At 43.6% G+C, this 18,039-nt stretch overlaps 1 protein-coding gene across 3 annotated transcripts in view; it reads right to left on the reverse strand.

Moving 5' to 3' along the window:
• Positions 1-1,159: 1,159 nt before the first annotated feature.
• Positions 1,160-18,039, reverse strand: part of LOC143764704 (uncharacterized) — a 124,906-nt gene continuing 108,026 nt past the window's right edge. The window contains exons 2-7 of one of the 3 annotated variants that reach the window (XM_077250558.1): positions 14,927-15,076; positions 14,621-14,800; positions 14,413-14,536; positions 14,232-14,329; positions 13,943-14,033; positions 1,160-4,442 (exon numbers count right to left, since the gene is read on the reverse strand). In XM_077250558.1, the coding sequence (XP_077106673.1) occupies positions 2,506-4,442; positions 13,943-14,033; positions 14,232-14,329; positions 14,413-14,536; positions 14,621-14,800; positions 14,927-15,076 (2,580 nt within the window). In that variant the 3' untranslated portion in view covers positions 1,160-2,505. Of the gene's footprint in view, positions 4,446-13,942; positions 14,034-14,231; positions 14,330-14,412; positions 14,537-14,620; positions 14,801-14,926; positions 15,077-18,039 lie in introns of all 3 variants that reach the window. The other 2 variants (XM_077250557.1, XM_077250556.1) reach the window with 2 other exon arrangements.

An 18,039-nucleotide genomic window follows, 5' to 3' on the forward strand; every position in this document is an offset into this window, starting at 1 on the left:
AATCAAAACAGAGACAGCTCAGCATGCTCTTGCACAACACTGGATGACTGAGCTGTCAATCAGTGTCCTAAGATGCACTGAGAGGTGGAATCGTTACATAGAGCTAGTCCAATGGCAGGCAACTAGATAATTACAAAGGATGGAAGGCCTACCATATGATGAGAAGTTGAAAAATGTTGCATATGTTTAGGTTAGAAAAAAGACGTTTCACAAGAGATCTCATTTACCGTATTTTGAGGTTTAAAAGACGCACCGGATCATAAGACACACCCCAAATTTTGAGGAGAAAAATAGGAAAAAAAACTTTTTTTTTAATAAAATGGTGGTGCTTCTTACATTCCATGCATCTTATAGCTTACCGGGGGGTGGTGACTGCGGTGAAGCGGGTCCTAGGGTCGCTGCTTGCAGAGGCAGAAGTGGGGTGATGCTGCGGACCCCAGACTGGGAAAAGAGGTGTCACGATTTATGTTTGGATCTGCGGCAGATCTGGTTTCCTTCAGATTTAAACCATTTTTCCTTTCAGGTCATCGGGGGTTAATGCAATTTTTCCCCAGTGGCCACTGGTGTAATTGCATTGCAGCTTGTTCTGCTGTTGTGTGTGGTGACCACTCCCACCTTCCTTTAAAAGGTCACCTGGTGCATCAGCTGACTGTTGGTAATACAGGTCCTTTGGATACCAACCTTGCAGGAATAGGAGCTTGCTGAGTGCTGTGGTTCTACAGCTGAATACTCATTCCAGGTGCCTTTCTCTGCTGTGCGGTGCATTGCAGCAGAGAAAGCTAAGTGTGCTGTTATTGTTTCTTTGTCCCTTTGATGTGTAACTTCCCCGATGTTCCCTTGTGTGTTTCGCCGTTTTGTGACCGACCTGCCAGGTCGTGTCACACCAGGACAGTCACAGCGTGACAAAGGGGTGTTCAAATATTTGACTCCCTCAGCTGACATTTTGTGAAAGCCCGGAGCCCCCGTACTTCCATAGTTTACTTTGCGGTGGACTCCTGGAAAATGGCTGCTGGGGGCAGTATATGTGCAGATGAATATCTTGGTGCTGAAATCTCATCTCCCGAGATCTTGGTGCCGAGATCTTCATCTGTGCATGTGCTGCCCCCGGCAGCCATTTTCCCAGAGTCCACCGCAATGTAAACCATGGAAGTGTGGGAGTCCCAGGCTTTCACAAAATGATGGTGGGGCCCCCGCACCAACGAACACCCGCATTGTCGCACCTCCAAACACCCCCTCATCCCAGCCTGCGGCCTGCAGCAACGCCCCACTCTTGCCTCCTCCAGCAGTGATTCTGGGACCCTGCTCCACCGCGGCCGGTAAGGTATATTGAAATTATAAGATGCACCCCCATTTTGCCCCAAAACTTTGAATGTCCCACCACAAGAGGTAGCAATGGCAAATACTAGAACAGCTTTTAAAAAGGGCTGGATGATTTCCTCAAAACATGCGGGTTATAGATAATGCAGTGGCAAAAAATGTATATTTGGCGAAGAAAGGTTAAACTTGATGAAGCAACGTCTTTTTTTAGCTTATGTAACTATGAATTGCCTCATGCGAAAGTTCTATCAGCGACGTCAGGGGTTGCTGAGAGTCCGGTGGCCCCTCGTAGAAGTGGGGTACTGTCATACTTTGGTTTGGAGATTCAATCAGGTGACATATTGCTGCATGGTCAGTTCTTCTGTCTGCTCAGCTATTGCCTTTTCTTCCCTGTCCAAATGATGATGGTTTATATTGTCTTTGTTTTCCTTTCTTGTTTTGCTCCTCTCCAACTGTTTCTCATTTTCCCATTTTGATTTGTTCTATCACATTTTGGGTGGGATTTTACATGTTCACCTTTCCCTTCACTCCACTTCCTTGCCAGCTATACATCTTGGTGAATGTGTATTCAGGAGTTCCAGCCCTTCAGCTAAGTGGTTTACCTTGTATGGTAAAATCCAGTTGTATTCTTGCACTGAGTCTGTTCGATTTCCCTCCCAGCACCTTTTCCTTCTACCACTGTAAGGCTTCTGGGAGCGTATACTTGTTCCTTTTATTTTTGGTTCTCCTTAGCTTGCCTTCTTTTGCCCTATATGAAAGTGTTTTAATTTCTCAACCAGGGTTTTCAGATCTTACTTAACATTTTTGTTTATCTTTGTTGACAGTGTGTCGTGGCCTTCCCTCTGGTTCCTCAGGGGGTATGAGAAAATCCTCAACGACCTATTAGGGAGTTAGGTCAGAGGAGGTGTTTTTAGTTGTGCAGCTAGGGACTTTCTAGCCTTTACAGAGACCAGTTGGGTGGTGTTCTCCCCTGTGTGGATTCTCCGGTGGCTATCAAGATTCACTTTCTGGTTAAAACATTTCACACATTCGGAACATGAAAAAGGCGTCTCCACTGTGTGAATTCTCTGATGTTTTATGAACAGTTGATTTCCATGTAAAACATTTCCCACATTCTGAACATGAAAAGGATTCTCCCCTGTGTGACTGCTCTGGAGTATAACAAGGTGTGAAAAAAGCTCCCACTCTCTAAGCAAGTTTCTGTTTAATATGAGTTTTCTGATGTGCGATAAGATTTGATTTCTGTATAAAACATTTCCCACATTCTGAACATGAAAAGGTCTTCTCCCCTATGTGGGTTCTTTGATGTTTGATAAGACTTGATTTCTCTGTAAAACATTTCCCACATTCTGAACATGAAAATGGCTTCTCCCCTGTGTGAGTTCTCTGATGTTTGATTAGACTTCTTTTCTCTGTAAAACATTTCCCACATTCTGAACATGAAAAAGGCTTCTCCCCTCTATGGGTTCTCTGATGTTTGACTAGATTTGATTTCTCTGTAAAACATTTCCCACATTCTGAACATGAAAAAGGCTTCTCCCCTCTGTGGATTCTCTGATGGCTATCAAGATGTGCTTTCCGGTTAAAAGATTTTCCACATTCTGAGCATGAAAAAAGCTTCTCCCCTGTGTGAGTGCTTTGATGTCTAACAAGAATCCATTTCTGGTTAAAATATTTCCCACATTCTGAACATGAATAAGGCATCTCACCTGTGTGGGTTTTCTGGTGATTAACAAAATCTGATTTTTGCTTAAAGCATTTTCCACATTCTGAACATGAAAAAGGCTTCTCTCCTGTGTGGGTTCTCTGATGTTTGATTAGATTTGATTTCTCTGTAAAACATTTCCCACATTCTGAACATGAAAAAGGCTTCTCGCCTCTGTGGGTTCTCTGATGTTTGACTAGATTTGATTTCTCTGTAAAACATTTCCCACATTCTGAACATGAAAAAGGCTTCTCCCCTGTGTGGGTTCTTTGGTGTACCACAACATCTGATTTCTGGTTAAAACATTTCCCACATTCTGAACATGAAAAAGGTTTCTCCCCTGTGTGAGTTCTCTGATGGCTATCAAGATGCGCTTTCCTGTTAAAACATTTCCCACATTCTGAACATGAAAAAGGCTTCTCCCCTGCGTGGTTTCTTTGGTGTACCACAACATCTGATTTCTGGTTAAAACATTTCCCACATTCTGAACATGAAAAAGGTTTCTCCCCTGTGTGAGTTCTCTGATGGCTATCAAGATGTGCTTTCCTGTTAAAACATTTCCCACATTCTGAACATGAAAAAGGTTTCTCCCCTGTGTGAGTTCTCTGATGGCTATCAAGATGCGCTTTCCTGTTAAAACATTTCCCACATTCTGAACATGAAAAAGGCTTCTCCCCTGTGTGAGTTCTCTGATGGCTATAAAGATTTGTTTTCCATTTAAAACATTTCCCACATTCTGAACATGAAAAAGGCTTTTCCTCTGTGTGGGTTCTTTGGTGTATAATAACATCTGATTTCTGGTTAAAACATTTCCCACATTCTGAACATGAAAAAGTCTTTTCCCCTGTGTGAGTTCTCTGATGGCTATCAAGATTTGTTTTCCATTTAAAACATTTCCCACATTCTGAACATGAAAAAAGCTTCTCACCTTTGTGGGTTCTTTGGTGTATAACAACTTCTGATTTCTGGTTAAAACGTTTTCCACATTCCGAACATGAAAAAAGCTCCTGCCCTGTGTGAGTTATTTGATGTGTAACAAGATTTGATTTCTGGTTAAAACATCTCCCACACTTGGAACAAAAAAATGTATTCCCTGATGTGTGAATTTTTTTATGTTTAAAAAAAGACTTTTCAAGTGGAAAACTATTTCCACATTCTGAACGTGAAAATGGCTTCTTTGCGTTACGAGCAATTGTTTTTTTAATGATTATTTTGAGACTTTGATTTTCCTTAATAGTCAGTAATGAATCAGAAGACAGGACCTGTTTCAATGGATCAGATGACAGATCTTTGCAGTGAAGAGATGATTGTATATCTGAAGTAATGTCATTCACTTCAATTGTATCCTGTGGGATCTTTAGATTATCTGATTTAAAAATTGAAGATGTCAGTTGTCCCTCTGATCTTCTGGTACAGTCATCTGCTAATAATAAAAACAATTATTATTTCTGAATAAAATATCCTTGACATTTATATTTTTGAACATTTCTACTCAAACTATCCAGAAAAAAAGGCAGTCTAACAGAAAACCTCATAGGATGAACCAGTAGAGCGTGGTATTCAACGGTTTGTTCATTCTGCCTCACAAACATGGATTAAAAGGCCACCAATCTTATGTTGTCCAAAATAATGCCAATAAAAACATCTACTCATCTCACAAAAATCAAGCCCCCTCTCAGGTCCCTCATCTGACAACAGAAAAACAGACGTTTCCATAAACCATTCCAGCAATATCCGCTCTCCCAAAGTCAAATGTCCCCCTCTCTTCTGAGCCTTGCAGTGCGCCCAAACCACATTTAGCATCCATGAATTTGGCATTGCTATAGTAAGAAGAACCCACTTAATTTACGGTGTGTGTGTTTCCTGGAGCACAATCTGGGCACTATGTTTTGGTTAATATAATCGTATATTTACAATTTTTCACTTTCCAGCATCCACTGCGTACTAAATTCTGGAAAGTGTCCGTGGAGTCAAAACATTCATTGCATTTATACATTAATTCATTGAGGGTTACACTTTCTAAGATGGAGTCACTTCATGGGGAATTCTACAGCTGTTTTTCTGCCATTTTCATATATTAGGGCTTCTACATATGGGATGTTATATTCCCTTTGGGATCACTATAAATATAGCTGCACTGTGTGGTAAACTATGGTTTTCTTATACTGATGATGAAGTCTGTAGCACTTCGAAACACGTTGACTGAATAAAGGAAAAACTGCAAATAATTTCTGTCTGTACTTGTATCTATTATATGTGATACCAGCGGATTATTCACAAATTCTCCTTATCTGTGATTTCTCGGTCTGATGACACATTGGACTTGCAGCAGCTGGATTTATATAAGCCATGGAAATGTGTATACACAACTAAATCAGATTAGCATAACCTTATTTAACATCTTTTTCTCCCTTGCATAAAACTCTATTGCACTTTTTTTCTCCTCGTTTTATCTACATTCCGTCTGGGAACTGCTCCTGTCTGCCACGAGGCGTTGCCTTATTCATTCTGCAGGCAGCGCTGGTAATGGAGAAGATGTCAGAATCAGTAGTTCTGTGCGGAGCAGGCGCTGTACAGCCAGTAACATTAGGGTTTCTGTGACCAAACTATTCCAGCAAGATCTGCACTGAAATAGTTAAATCGTGCTCCTTCCCTTCTTAACCCTGCCATGTGCTCAGACATTAGTGTACAACTGTATATGGGGTATTGTTGGATTAAAGAGAAGTTGGAAAATAATTTGTAAGGTCCATCTGTTTCCTACTATCTTTTGTGAAGAATTCCAAAGTTATCACCACATAAAGTGACACACTTCAGATTTGAAAAAATGGGGCCGCATTAGGAACACAAGACTGTCTACTGGAAGTGGTTAAATCAGAGTATTTTGGGCACTAACTACTGTAGTCAAAAACTGTGACTATAGGCAATAACACATCTACTGAAATGATCAAGCTCAACAATCTTCTTCACTAAAAAATGAATAACTATTGGTGAAACCTCTCTGGGGTAATTAGAGTACGGGGCTCGATGGCTCTTGGCAATCTAAACTATCGTAATGGACAATATTTTCTGTCAGATGAGTTTCTTGAAGAGATATCAGACATTCAAAGAGAACTTTTTATAATAGTTAAGAACTGATGTGTCTTCAATTTAGATCTCGAGCATTTGGAAGAGGCAAGGGAGACTTTTTAAAAAAGCTACCAGGAAGTTACAGACTCACATAAGTGAGTCAGGACTATCGCACTCCAATACTAAACCGGAGTTGCAATCCTGACCAGAAGAGTAGAGAAAGTATAAGTGCCTCCCATTTTAGGAGAGATTGTGCAGTAATCTGAATACTTAGGATCAAAAACATAATGTAGTTTATGACATAGAGTGAATCCATGAAACCAGGGCTAGAGCCATGCCAACACATCTCCTGCAGGCATGAAGAAATGTATATTACAGCCATCAGCCACGTATAGCTTAGAGATATATCATGGCACAGGTGTAATGTTTTTATGTAGTTTATCACAATCATTCTTGAAGGAAATGAAATTGAAAAGTCAAGATAAAGAGAAACTCAGTTGTTACTGTACAGAAATTCACACTGTACATTTAATGTTGTCGATCATTAAAACAAAGTTTGGTTAGAAAGACTGGACCTGGTCTTGTAGGGACCATATGAGCACATTCAGCAGCACAGAAGGGGGAGAAAGGAGATGCATTCAATAAGATATCAGGGTTCTAGGAAGTCTGTCACACTTGTGGATTATGGACCCACTGTGCCACGAGCCGAACTTACCGAAGAGTGGCGTTGCTCAGTGGTTGCCTGGTTTTCGCTAGAGCTCCTGATGGTGGAGTTAAACTCGCACTGCAAGTTGCCGCCAGGTACCACTCCTGGGCAGTCCCCGATACTGCAGTATCTGACCCCAATGGTCAGGATCGCAGTCACGGACTCAGTCAGTGGCAGGACAGGATTCAGATACTGGTACAGCAGGTATCGGAGCTGGTACGGATTCTGGATCATCAGACAGGATGGACACTGATCCTGGTTCAGACAGTGCAGATTCTGGAACATAAGCCAGGACCGACACTGGTGCTAGTTCAGACAACACAGGTTTCAGTAACAGGTTCTGGTTCAGACAACACGGCTTTCAGGAAAAGGTTCAAGTTCAGACAACACTGGTTTTAGGAAGGTGTTCTGGTTCGAACAACATTGGTTTCAGGAACAGTTCATAGCTATTGAAGACCCAAGAGAGTGGATGAAATAGACCAGAGAGCACATAGAAAAGCGATCTTCTCCATAAGCAACATTCCTATCCGGAGTTATACTTGCTCAGTAACTACTTGAAAAGCTTCGGATAGGACCTTTGCTTTGACGGACGACACTATCAAAGGACTCTGGAACGAATCATGGGAATCTGATACTGAACTACCACATATTGCTGCAAGTAATTTCCCACCGAATTAGAGTAGAGGTAGGCTGTGTCAATGAACTGAAAGCCTCCACATGATACAGATACAGAGTCAATGGTGGAGAGGTATTACTCTCACATAGGGTACCCTCTCCTACAGGTCCTAGGCTTTGGAGTATTTCAGACTTCCCAGGACAAAAAGTAATGAAATTTTCAGCGCTACTGCAGAAGTATCACAATCCACTGGCACGATGGTGTACCGGCTGCTGCTCTGCCAACCTAACACAATCAATCTACATAGGTTCATAGAAGATAGCTGTTTTAAAAGGCTGGGGAACGATCAGTCTCTGAAAGGACAGAGCCAGACGCGATGGTTTCCTCTTACGTGTCACATCACTGGTCCATTACTGGAGCCTGAGGTCGATCCGGATTGCCAGGGAAATCAGGTCATCTAGAGTAGCAGGAATGTCTCAACCAGCCAATTTGTCCTTAATCCTTGTGGACAAACTCTCCCAGAAGGCGGCTACCAAAGCTTCATCGTTCCAAATAAGCTAGGCAGACAGGAAGCGGAATGAGACAGCATAGTGGCATATAGACAGAACTCCCTGACGAAGTCTGAGAAGGGAAGTTGCAGAAGATACACGACCCGACTCATTGAAGACCTTATGGATGGCCACCGATGTCACAGGGTCCCATCTCTTCCACAAGAGGTAGAGCCACACTAAGGCCTCCCCTGCTAGGTGGAACATTAGGAATTCCACGTTAGCATGATCAGAGGGAATCTGATGGGAAATAGTTCATAGTGCAGCATGCACTGGTTCAGGAAGCCACAGCACTGCTTAGTATCACTGTCGTAACACGGTAGAGCAGACAGACGAGGATTAGCTCCAGGTGCATAAGTCACGGCCATTGATGCTGCACTTTGAGATGGAGTGGATGAAGAAGCCAACGTCAGGGTTTCCAAATGGGTATTCATTGTTTGCAGTGAGGACAGAATCTTTTCCTGCTGATCTTGCTGGCGAACATCTTTGTATAACTCAGAGTAAGAGGAGGCATTGGGATTTGAAGGGTCCATGTCCTGAAGAAACTGTTACACACATGGATCGTGGATCCACTGTGCCATGAGCCGGGCTTATCCAAGAGGAGCGTGGCTAAGCGGATACCTTATTTCCGCTAAAGCTCCTAAAGGTGGAATTAGGCTTGCGCTGCAGGTAGCCACAAGGAATCAATCTTGGGCAGTCCATGGTACTTCAGTAGTTGACCCCAAGTGTCAGGATCTCAGTAATGGACATGGTCTCGCAGTTTCTGGCAGGACAGGATTCGGATACTGGTAAACTAGATATCAGAGCTGGTATAAACTGTACTGATTCTGGATCACCAGACAGGACAAACACGAATCCTTGTTCAGACAGTTCAGATTCTGGAAAACTAGCCAGAACAGACAGTGCTGCTAGTTCAGCAATACGGGTTTCAGGAACAAGTTCCGACAATATGGGACTCAAGGAGAGGGACCTGGCAACATACTAGTTGCACAAACACTAAGTAAGTAAACTACAGGAGGTCCTCAGGAACCTCCCTACTGGGGAGAGTGTATTATATACCGGATGCCTTCCAGCTATTTGCAAAATGTGTGTGCTGCCCATTAAAATATTGGGAAGCGCACACTAGCCGTTCTACAGGCCCAGAAAAGGAGGAGGCATCAGGGAACAGAGACATCACAGAGTGGCCATGGCGGTGAGTATGGCGGCGTTCCTGCCAGGAAATTGGAAAACGACTACACAGAAACGCCGGCATTGCTGCTACAAAAGCAACATATTTACCCTCCGCTTTCTCTAAGCGACCAATCATAACATTTTTCTTCAAGTGCTTTTCTAACTTGTCTGCACATTCTATATATGCTGTCATTTGGCTTTGTAATTTACAGATGTGGGCAGGTAACGGTCAGTGTTTCCTAATCCCTGGGGGGCAGATGGATCCTCCAGGTTGTAAGTGTCATGTGGGATGCTGTTCATACTAGGGCGTCCAACAGACAGCGGTAATTCCGTTTTTGTCCACTATGCGCTCAGTGGCGTCGGCTAGATTCTATCTAGCTGGTCCGGGGTTAATTTAGCTGGTACTCGGATTGGAAGCTGGGTCACGCCCACTGCCTTTAAATAGTTCTGCTGAACTTTGGGCGTCGCCGATTATAGCTTCTGTCTTGTGCTTGGTTATCTCGGTCTGGAGTGGTGGTCTAGGAGAAAGAGTTTTGTATCTGGTGGTGTATTTCCCTTTGTCATATTTTCTCCTTCCTATACTTGTATTTGTTTTGCCCTCAGCATTTACAGTGCCTAAAAGTAGTATTCAACCCCCTGCAGATTTAGCAGGTTTAATAAGATGCAAATAAGTTAGAGCCTTCAAACTTCAAACAAGAGCAGGATTTATTAACAGATGCATAAATCTTACAAACCAAAAAGTTTTGTTGCTCAGTTAAATTTTTATAAATTTTAAACATAAAAGTGGGTCAATTATTATTCAACCCCTAGGTTTAATATTTAGTGGAATAACCTTTGTTTGCAATTACAGCTAATAATCGTCTTTTATAAGACCTGATCAGGCCGGCACAGGTCTCTGGAGTTATCTTGGCCCACTCCTCCATGCAGATCTTCTCCAAGTTATCTAGGTTCTTTGGGTGTCTCATGTGGACTTTAATCTTGAGCTCCTTCCACAAGTTTTCAATTGGGTTAAGGTCAGGAGACTGACTAGGCCACTGCAACACCTTGATTTTTTGCCTCTTGAACCAGGCCTTGGTTTTCTTGGCTGTGTGCTTTGGGTCGTTGTCTTGTTGGAAGATGAAATGACGACCCATCTTAAGATCCTTGATAGAGGAGCGGAGGTTCTTGGCCAAAATCTCCAGGTAGGCCGTGCTATCCATCTTCCCATGGATGCGGACCAGATGGCCAGGCCCCTTGGCTGAGAAACAGCCCCACAGCATGATGCTGCCACCACCATGCTTGACTGTAGGGATGGTATTCTTGGGGTCGTATGCAGTGCCATCCAGTCTCCAAACGTCACATGTGTGGTTGGCACCAAAGATCTCGATCTTGGTCTCATCAGACCAGAGAACCTTGAACCAGTCAGTCTCAGAGTCCTCCAAGTGATCATGAGCAAACTGTAGACGAGCCTTGACATGACGCTTTGAAAGTAAAGGTACCTTACGGGCTCGTCTGGAACGGAGACCATTGCGGTGGAGTACGTTACTTATGGTATTGACTGAAACCAATGTCCCCTGTTGTGAACTATACTTCTTGGCTCCCTCTTGTGGTCACTAGTGATTTGGCACTTGGATTGTCTTTTACCAGGTTGGTACTCACCTGCTTCGTTAGGCCTGGGGTGTTGCTATTTAAACTTCCTGGATTCTCAGTCCAGTGCCTGGCATCGTTGTATTCAGTTCATTTCTGTTTGCTCCTGTCTTCAGGTCCTGGTTCCTTGCAAGATAAGCTAAGTCCTGCTTTCTTATTTTTCTTATTTTGCTTTGTTCATATTTTTGTCCAGCTTGTATAAAATGTGATTCCTGATATTGCTGGAAGCTCTAGGGAGCTGATATTCTCCCCCCTCACCGTTAGTCGGTTTGGGGGTTCTTGGATATTCAGCGTGGATATTTTGCAGGGTTTTTTGCTGACCATATAAGTCATCTTACTATTTTCTGCTATTAGTCAGTGGGCCTCTCTTTGCTAAAATCTAGTTCATTCTTACGTTTGTCTTTTCTTCTTACCTCACCGTTATTATTTGTTGGGGGCTTGTATTACTTTGGGGTCTTTTCTCTGGAGGCAAGAGAGGTCTTATTTTCCATTCATCTCCCTGCCTAATGCGCACAAGGTTGTACGCACCACAAAGATCTATCTTGGTGAACCACTTGGCACCCTTAATCCGAGCAAACAAGTCTGACAATAGTGGCAAAGGATACTGAAACTTAACAGTGATTTTATTCAGAAGCCGATAGTCTATACAAGGTCTCAAAGACCCGTCCTTCTTGGCCACAAAAAAGAATCCCGCACCAAGTGGGGAAGAGGATGGACGAATATGCCCCTTCTCCAAAGACTCCTTGACATAAGAACGCATCGCGGCATGCTCGGGTACAGACAAATTAAATAATTGTCCCTTAGGAAATTTACTGCCAGGAATCAAATCTATAGCGCAGTCACAGTCCCTATGAGGAGGAAGAGCACTGGACCTGGACTCACTGAATACATCCTGATAGTCACACAAATACTCAGGAACCTCTGAAGGAGTAGAAGTAGCAATAGACACCGGCGGAGAATCGCAATGAATTCCCTGACAACCCCAACTCGACACAGACATAGCCTTCCAATCCAAAACAGGATTATGAGTCTGTAACCATGGCAGACCTAACACGACCAAATCATTCATTTTATGCAGAACAAGAAAACGAATCACCTCCCGATGTTCAGGAGTCATGCACATGGTCACTTGTGTCCAATACTGCGGTTTCGCCATTCTTCTGCAACTCTGGTTTTCATCCTCGTTTCTCCTCGGGTCATGTTGAGTCTTCTGACTGTCCTGGGGTGGATTCCGTGGTGGATAGGTTGCAGCGGATTTGGAATCATGTGGTGGACAACTTGAAGTTGTCACAGGAGAAGGCTCAGCGTTTTGCCAACCGCCGCCGCGGTGTGGGCCCCCGACTTCGTGTTGGGGATTTGGTTTGGCTGTCTTCTCGGTATGTCCCTCTGAAGGTTTCCTCTCCTAAGTTTAAGCCTCGCTTTATTGGTCCTTATAAAATTTTGGAAGTTCTTAACCCGGTTTCTTTTCGTTTGGATCTTCCGGTGTCATTTGCCATTCACAACGTGTTCCATAGGTCTTTGTTGCGGCGGTACGTTGTGCCTGTGGTTCCTGCTGTTGAGCCTCCTGCTCCGGTGTTGGTTGAGGGCGAGTTGGAGTACGTGGTGGAGAAGATCTTGGATTCTCGTCTCTCTAGACGGAGGCTTCAGTATTTGGTCAAATGGAAGGGCTATGGTCAGGAGGATAATTCCTGGGTGGCCGCCTCTGATGTTCATGCGGCCGATTTGGTTCGTGCCTTCCACGCTGAATATCCAAGAACCCCCAAACCGACTAACGGTGAGGGGGGAGAATATCAGCCCCCTAGAGCTTCCAGCAATATCAGGAATCACATTTTATACAAGCTGGACAAAAATATGAACAAAGCAAAATAACAAAAATAAGAAAGCAGGACTTAGCTTATCTTGCAAGGAACCAGGACCCGAAGACAGGAGCAAACAAAAATGAACTGAATACAACGATGCCAGGCACTGGACTGAGAATCCAGGAAGTTTAAATAGCAACACCCCAGGCCTAACGAAGCAGGTGAGTACCAACCTGGTAAAAGACAATCCAAGTGCCAAATCACTAGTGACCACAAGAGGGAGCCAAGAAGTATAGTTCACAACAGTCCCCACTGCCATGAGATCTTCCCGGAGCTCCTTCCTTGTTGTCCTTGGGTTAGCCTTGACTCTTCGGACAAGCCTGGCCTCGGCACGGGAGGAAACTTTCAAAGGCTGTCCAGGCCGTGGAAGGCTAACAGTAGTTCCATAAGCCTTCCACTTCCGGATGAAACTCCTTGGAAAGGGTTTTGTACCCCTTGCCAGCCTTGTGACCCTCCACGATCTTGTCTCTGATGGCCTTGGAATGCTCCTTTGTCTTTCCCATGTTGACCATGTTTGAGTGCTGTTCACAAGTTTGGGGAGGGTCTTAAATAGTCAGAAGAGGCTGGAAAAAGAGATAATTAATCCAAACATGTGAAGCTCATTGTTCTTTGTGCCTGAACTACTTCTTAATACTTTAGGGGAACCAAACAGAATTCTGGTGGGTTGAGGGGTTGAATAATAAATGACCCTCTGAAAAAACGTTTCCCAATTTAAAAAAAAAACAACAAAGAAATAACATTCTTTTTTGCTGCAGTGCATTTCACACTTCCAGGCTGATCTACAGGCCAAATGTCACAATGCCAAGTTAATTCCAAATGTGTAAACCTGCTAAATCTGCAGGGGGTTGAATACTACTTGTAGGCACTGTATAGTGTATTCCTGTGTGACTGCGGCGTGGTGTATATTTTCCGTTTTTCTTGTCTGTGCTAACTGTGGGTATTGGTGTGGTCTCCTCACTGGGTGGTGGGTGGTGGTTTCAGCTTAGGGTTGAAACAGGAGACAGGGTGAGGATGGAGGCCCAGACATGCACACCATCAGTGTAAACTCTGGGAGAGGGTCAGTCAGGGTTTCCCTAGTCTAAGGGAAATCGCAGGGGCCCGGGTTGTTAGCTTTTGCCTACCTAGGTCTCCCATGACAGTAAGTTCTATAGACAAGGGCTTTCAATGCCCAGTCATTTGTACAGTTTTAGGTGGAGGAGAATGTTGTGGTCTAGACGTAAAATGGTGATCACACCAATGATACGGTCGGACTACACCACCGATAAAGCAGCCACAGCCGGTGACTGAGAAGAAACTCTGAATTCTCCACATTTAGTGGTTACTACTCACCTGGGTAGTCATATATAGGAATCTCCTCTTTACACCGCTCATCACCCCTCACATATGTCTCTGTAGGATTAATATGGGTCAGATCTTCACTCTGAAAGAAATATTGTAAAAGCCACAGGCAGATGGAGAAGTTGCATCTATGATCAGCTCTACTCCTGCCATCTCCACTGTTCTCATTACGCTAGTATAAACCATATAATACTAGTGGATAAAACAAGACTGAGCACAAAACCTTCACAGCCGCCTCCACATCATAGGGAAGATCTCATGACACTTTCTCTCTATCTACCTGATGATCCTGAGGAACACTGATATCTTCATGTTTACAGTCTTGTGGAAGAAGAGGATAGAGACATCTCTCTTGTGTTGTTCGCTTACTGGATAAAACTGGAGGAAAAACATACAAGGAGTGAATTAATTTTTTACATACAGATAATTACAGGTCATGTGTATTTAGTTCTGTCTATTACCTGGTGATGTTAGGGGCTGGGGAACCTCCATCATGGCGTCCTTGTACAGATCTTTGTGTCCTTCTAAATACTCCCACTCCTCAATGGAGAAATAGACGGCAACATCCTGACACCTTATAGGAACCTGACACATACAATGATACAGTCATGCCTCCGTTCCCTTCATAACGTTACTGTATAATGTCCCAGCAATTCCCAGCAGTGTCACCTCTCCAGTCAGCAGCTCAATCATCTTGTAGGTGAGTTCTAGGATCTTCTGATCATTGATGTCCTCATGTATCAGGGGGTGAGGTGGAGGCCCAGTGATTGGGCTCAGGGGTCTTCCCCATCCCTCAGACTCAGGGTCCTGACAGTGTGTACTAGAGGTCTTCTTCACTACTGTGTAATCCTGGTTATGGAGAGACACATTAATAAATCTCACTACAGACATTTCCAGAGTCCTCACCTCTCCAGTTCTGTCCATCTGTTATTCCCATAGATAATCATGTAATGTGACGTCATCAGAATCTCTCACCTCTCCAGTAAGCCGGAAGAGGATCTCTAGGGTGAGGTGTAATATCCTCTCCACCATCTTGTCTCTGTCCATATCCATCCTTGATAGGTAAATCAGGTAAATTCTCTTATATAGAAGATCTACAACGAGAGGATCCGATATTTTACAGACCTGAATGAAAAGAGGAGACGATGTAACATCATAAATATCCTGTGTAATAATACAATTACTGGAGATAATAAAGGGAACATACGAGTAGATTTATTATTTTACAGTATTTTGTTCTCTTCTTTACATCTACTAATAAAACCAATATATTTTAGGCCACAGACAACAAGCAGTTTCTTCCACGGAGTCGGCAATTGAATACGTTTCTCATAGACTCATCTTCCATAACACTAATTCTCGTCTCATATACTGGAATCGGCATTAGCAATACTGCAGGAGACATTCATTACACATGACATGAGAAATAACTACCGTATATACTCGAGTATAAGCTGAGATTTTCAGCCCATTTTTGGGGGTTGAAAGTCCCCCTCTCGGCTTATACTTGAGTCATACCCAGGGGTCGGCAGGGGAGGGGGAGCGGCAGCTGTCTAATTATACTCACCTAATCCTGGCACGGTCCCTGGATCCCCGGCGCCGCCGCTTCTTCCTGTGCTGAGCGGTCACATGGTATTGCTCATTACAGTAATGAATATGCGGCTCCACCTCCCATAGGGGTGGAGCCGCATATTTATTACTGTAATGAGTGTTAACGGCGACTGCTCAATGCAGGAAGAAGCTGCGGCGCCGGGGAAGCAGGGACTGCACCGCGCCAGGAGCAGGTGAGTATAAAGGGGAGGGGGAGCGCTGCGCGTTATTCACCTGCTCCTCGTTCCGGTGCCGCTCCGTCTTCAGCGTCTTCTGCAGTGACGCTAAGGTCAGCGGGCGCGGTGACGTGGTTAGTGCGCGCCCTCTGCCTGAACGTCAGTGCAGAAGACACTGAAGATGGAGTGGTGCCGGAACGAAGTCAGGTGAATACAGAAAGTGCCGGGGGCCTGAACGACGGAGAGGTGAGTATGTGATTTTATTTTTTTTTTATCACAGCAACAGCAAATGGGGCAAGTGTCTGTATGAAGCATCTTATGGGGCAATAATCAACGTTTGTGCAGCACTATATGGGGCAAATATCTTTATGGAGCATCTTATGGGGCCATTATTAATGTTTGTGGAGCATTATATGGGGCAAGTGTCTGTATGGAGCATCTTATGGGGCCATAATTAAGGTTTTTGCAGCACTATATGGGGCAAATATCTTTATGGAGCATCTTATGGGGCCATAATCAACATTTGTGCAGCATTATATTGGGCAAATGTGTCTATGGAACATCTTATTAACCTTTAAGCAGGATTATATGGGGCATATTTTAATATGGAGCATCTTATGAGGCCATCAAACTTTATGGAGCATTATATAGGGCTCCTGATTCAATATGGATATTCAAAAACACTTAACCTACTGATGTCTCAATAAATTTTACTTTTATTGGTATCTATTTTTACTTTTGACATTTACCGGTAGCTGCTGCATTTTCCACCCTAGGCTTATACTTGAGTCATTAAGTTTTTCCAGTTTTTTGTGGAAAAATTAGGGGGGTCGGCTTATACTCGAGTATATACGGTGTCGTCATCCTCATCTTCTATTACGGTTCTAGAAACATATTTGGCCAGAGTCCGTCACTGACTCCATCACCACCAGCCATCTATATATGAATGTTTCCAGTCTTCCCCGGACTGTAATCTTCTATTACGTTTGAGCAGTTTATTAAAGCTTGTTTGCAAGAAAACCACGACAGGAGTTATTTGATGCCAATGTCTCCTTGTAAAGTGTTTCTTTTTCCCTGGATATGATGGGGTTTTTTTAGCATTTAGCACACAAAAAAATAAAATAAAATAAAATTGGGAATGGAGGTACCGTGCGAACATTATACTGTGTGTGCGGGCACAGTATTATAACAGTAATAAAGGTTTCCTTGGTTCCCGTCTTTCATATTTGAGTCGTATCTATCAGTGTAAAATGAACATAACCATGCTTTCTTGTAAAGTGGCAACAAAAAGTCTCAGTGCTGAAGCAGGGGATATCGGTGGGCTAAGGGGGCCTGGTGCTCGTGAGTGGCCCCCACCCCGCTTGCTCAGGGCCCCAGTACTTGCAATACTTACCTCTCCCCGTTCGTCCACTGCGGCGCCTTCTGGTCTGAACAGTCACAGCGCAGAGAGCCAGTAGACGGCGAAACTGAAGAGTCCGGACCTGCGGCCAGCGAGCAGAAGTGAGTATTTCATTATTTTTTTTAAACCCTTTAGGGCGGTTTTCACGTTAATGACCAGGCCAATTTTTACAATTCTGACCACTGTCTCTTTATGATGTAATAACTCTGGAACGCTTCAATGGATCCCAGTGATTCTGACACTGTTTTTTCGTGACTTATTGTACTTCATGATAGTGTTAAAATTTCTTGGATATGACTTGCATTTATTTGTGAAAAAAACGTAAAGTTGGCGAAAATGTAGCAATTTTCCAAATTTGAATTTTCATACCCTTAAATCACACAGATACTGTATGTCACACAATATAGTTAAAGGGAACCTATCACCCCCAAAATCGAAGATCAGCATCAGGGGCTTATCTACAGCATTCTGTAATGCTGTAGATAAGCCCCCGATGTATTCTGAAAGATAAGAAAAAAAGGTCAGATTATACTCACCCAGGGGCGGTCCCGGTCCGGTCCGATGGGCGTCACGGTCTGGTCCGGGGCCTCCCATCTTCTTAGGATGTCGTCCTCTTCTTGTCTTTATGCTGCGGCTCTGGCGCAAGCGTACTTTGTCTGCCCTGTTGAGTACCGAGCAAAGTACTGCAGTGTGCAGGCTCCGGGAAAGGTCAGAGCACAATTTTGGAACCAATATTTTTTTTTTGATAGGAAGTTATAAGAGTTAAAATTGACCAGCGATTTCTCACTTTTACAACACCATTTTTTTAGGGACCACATCAGATTTGAAGTCCCTTTGAGGGGTCTAAATGATAGAAAATACCCAAAAGTGACACAATTTTAAAAACTGCACCCCTCCTCAAGATGCTCAAAACCACATTCAAG

The sequence above is a fragment of the Ranitomeya variabilis genome, chromosome 4, assembly GCF_051348905.1.
Source record: "Ranitomeya variabilis isolate aRanVar5 chromosome 4, aRanVar5.hap1, whole genome shotgun sequence".
NCBI lineage: Eukaryota > Metazoa > Chordata > Amphibia > Anura > Dendrobatidae > Ranitomeya > Ranitomeya variabilis.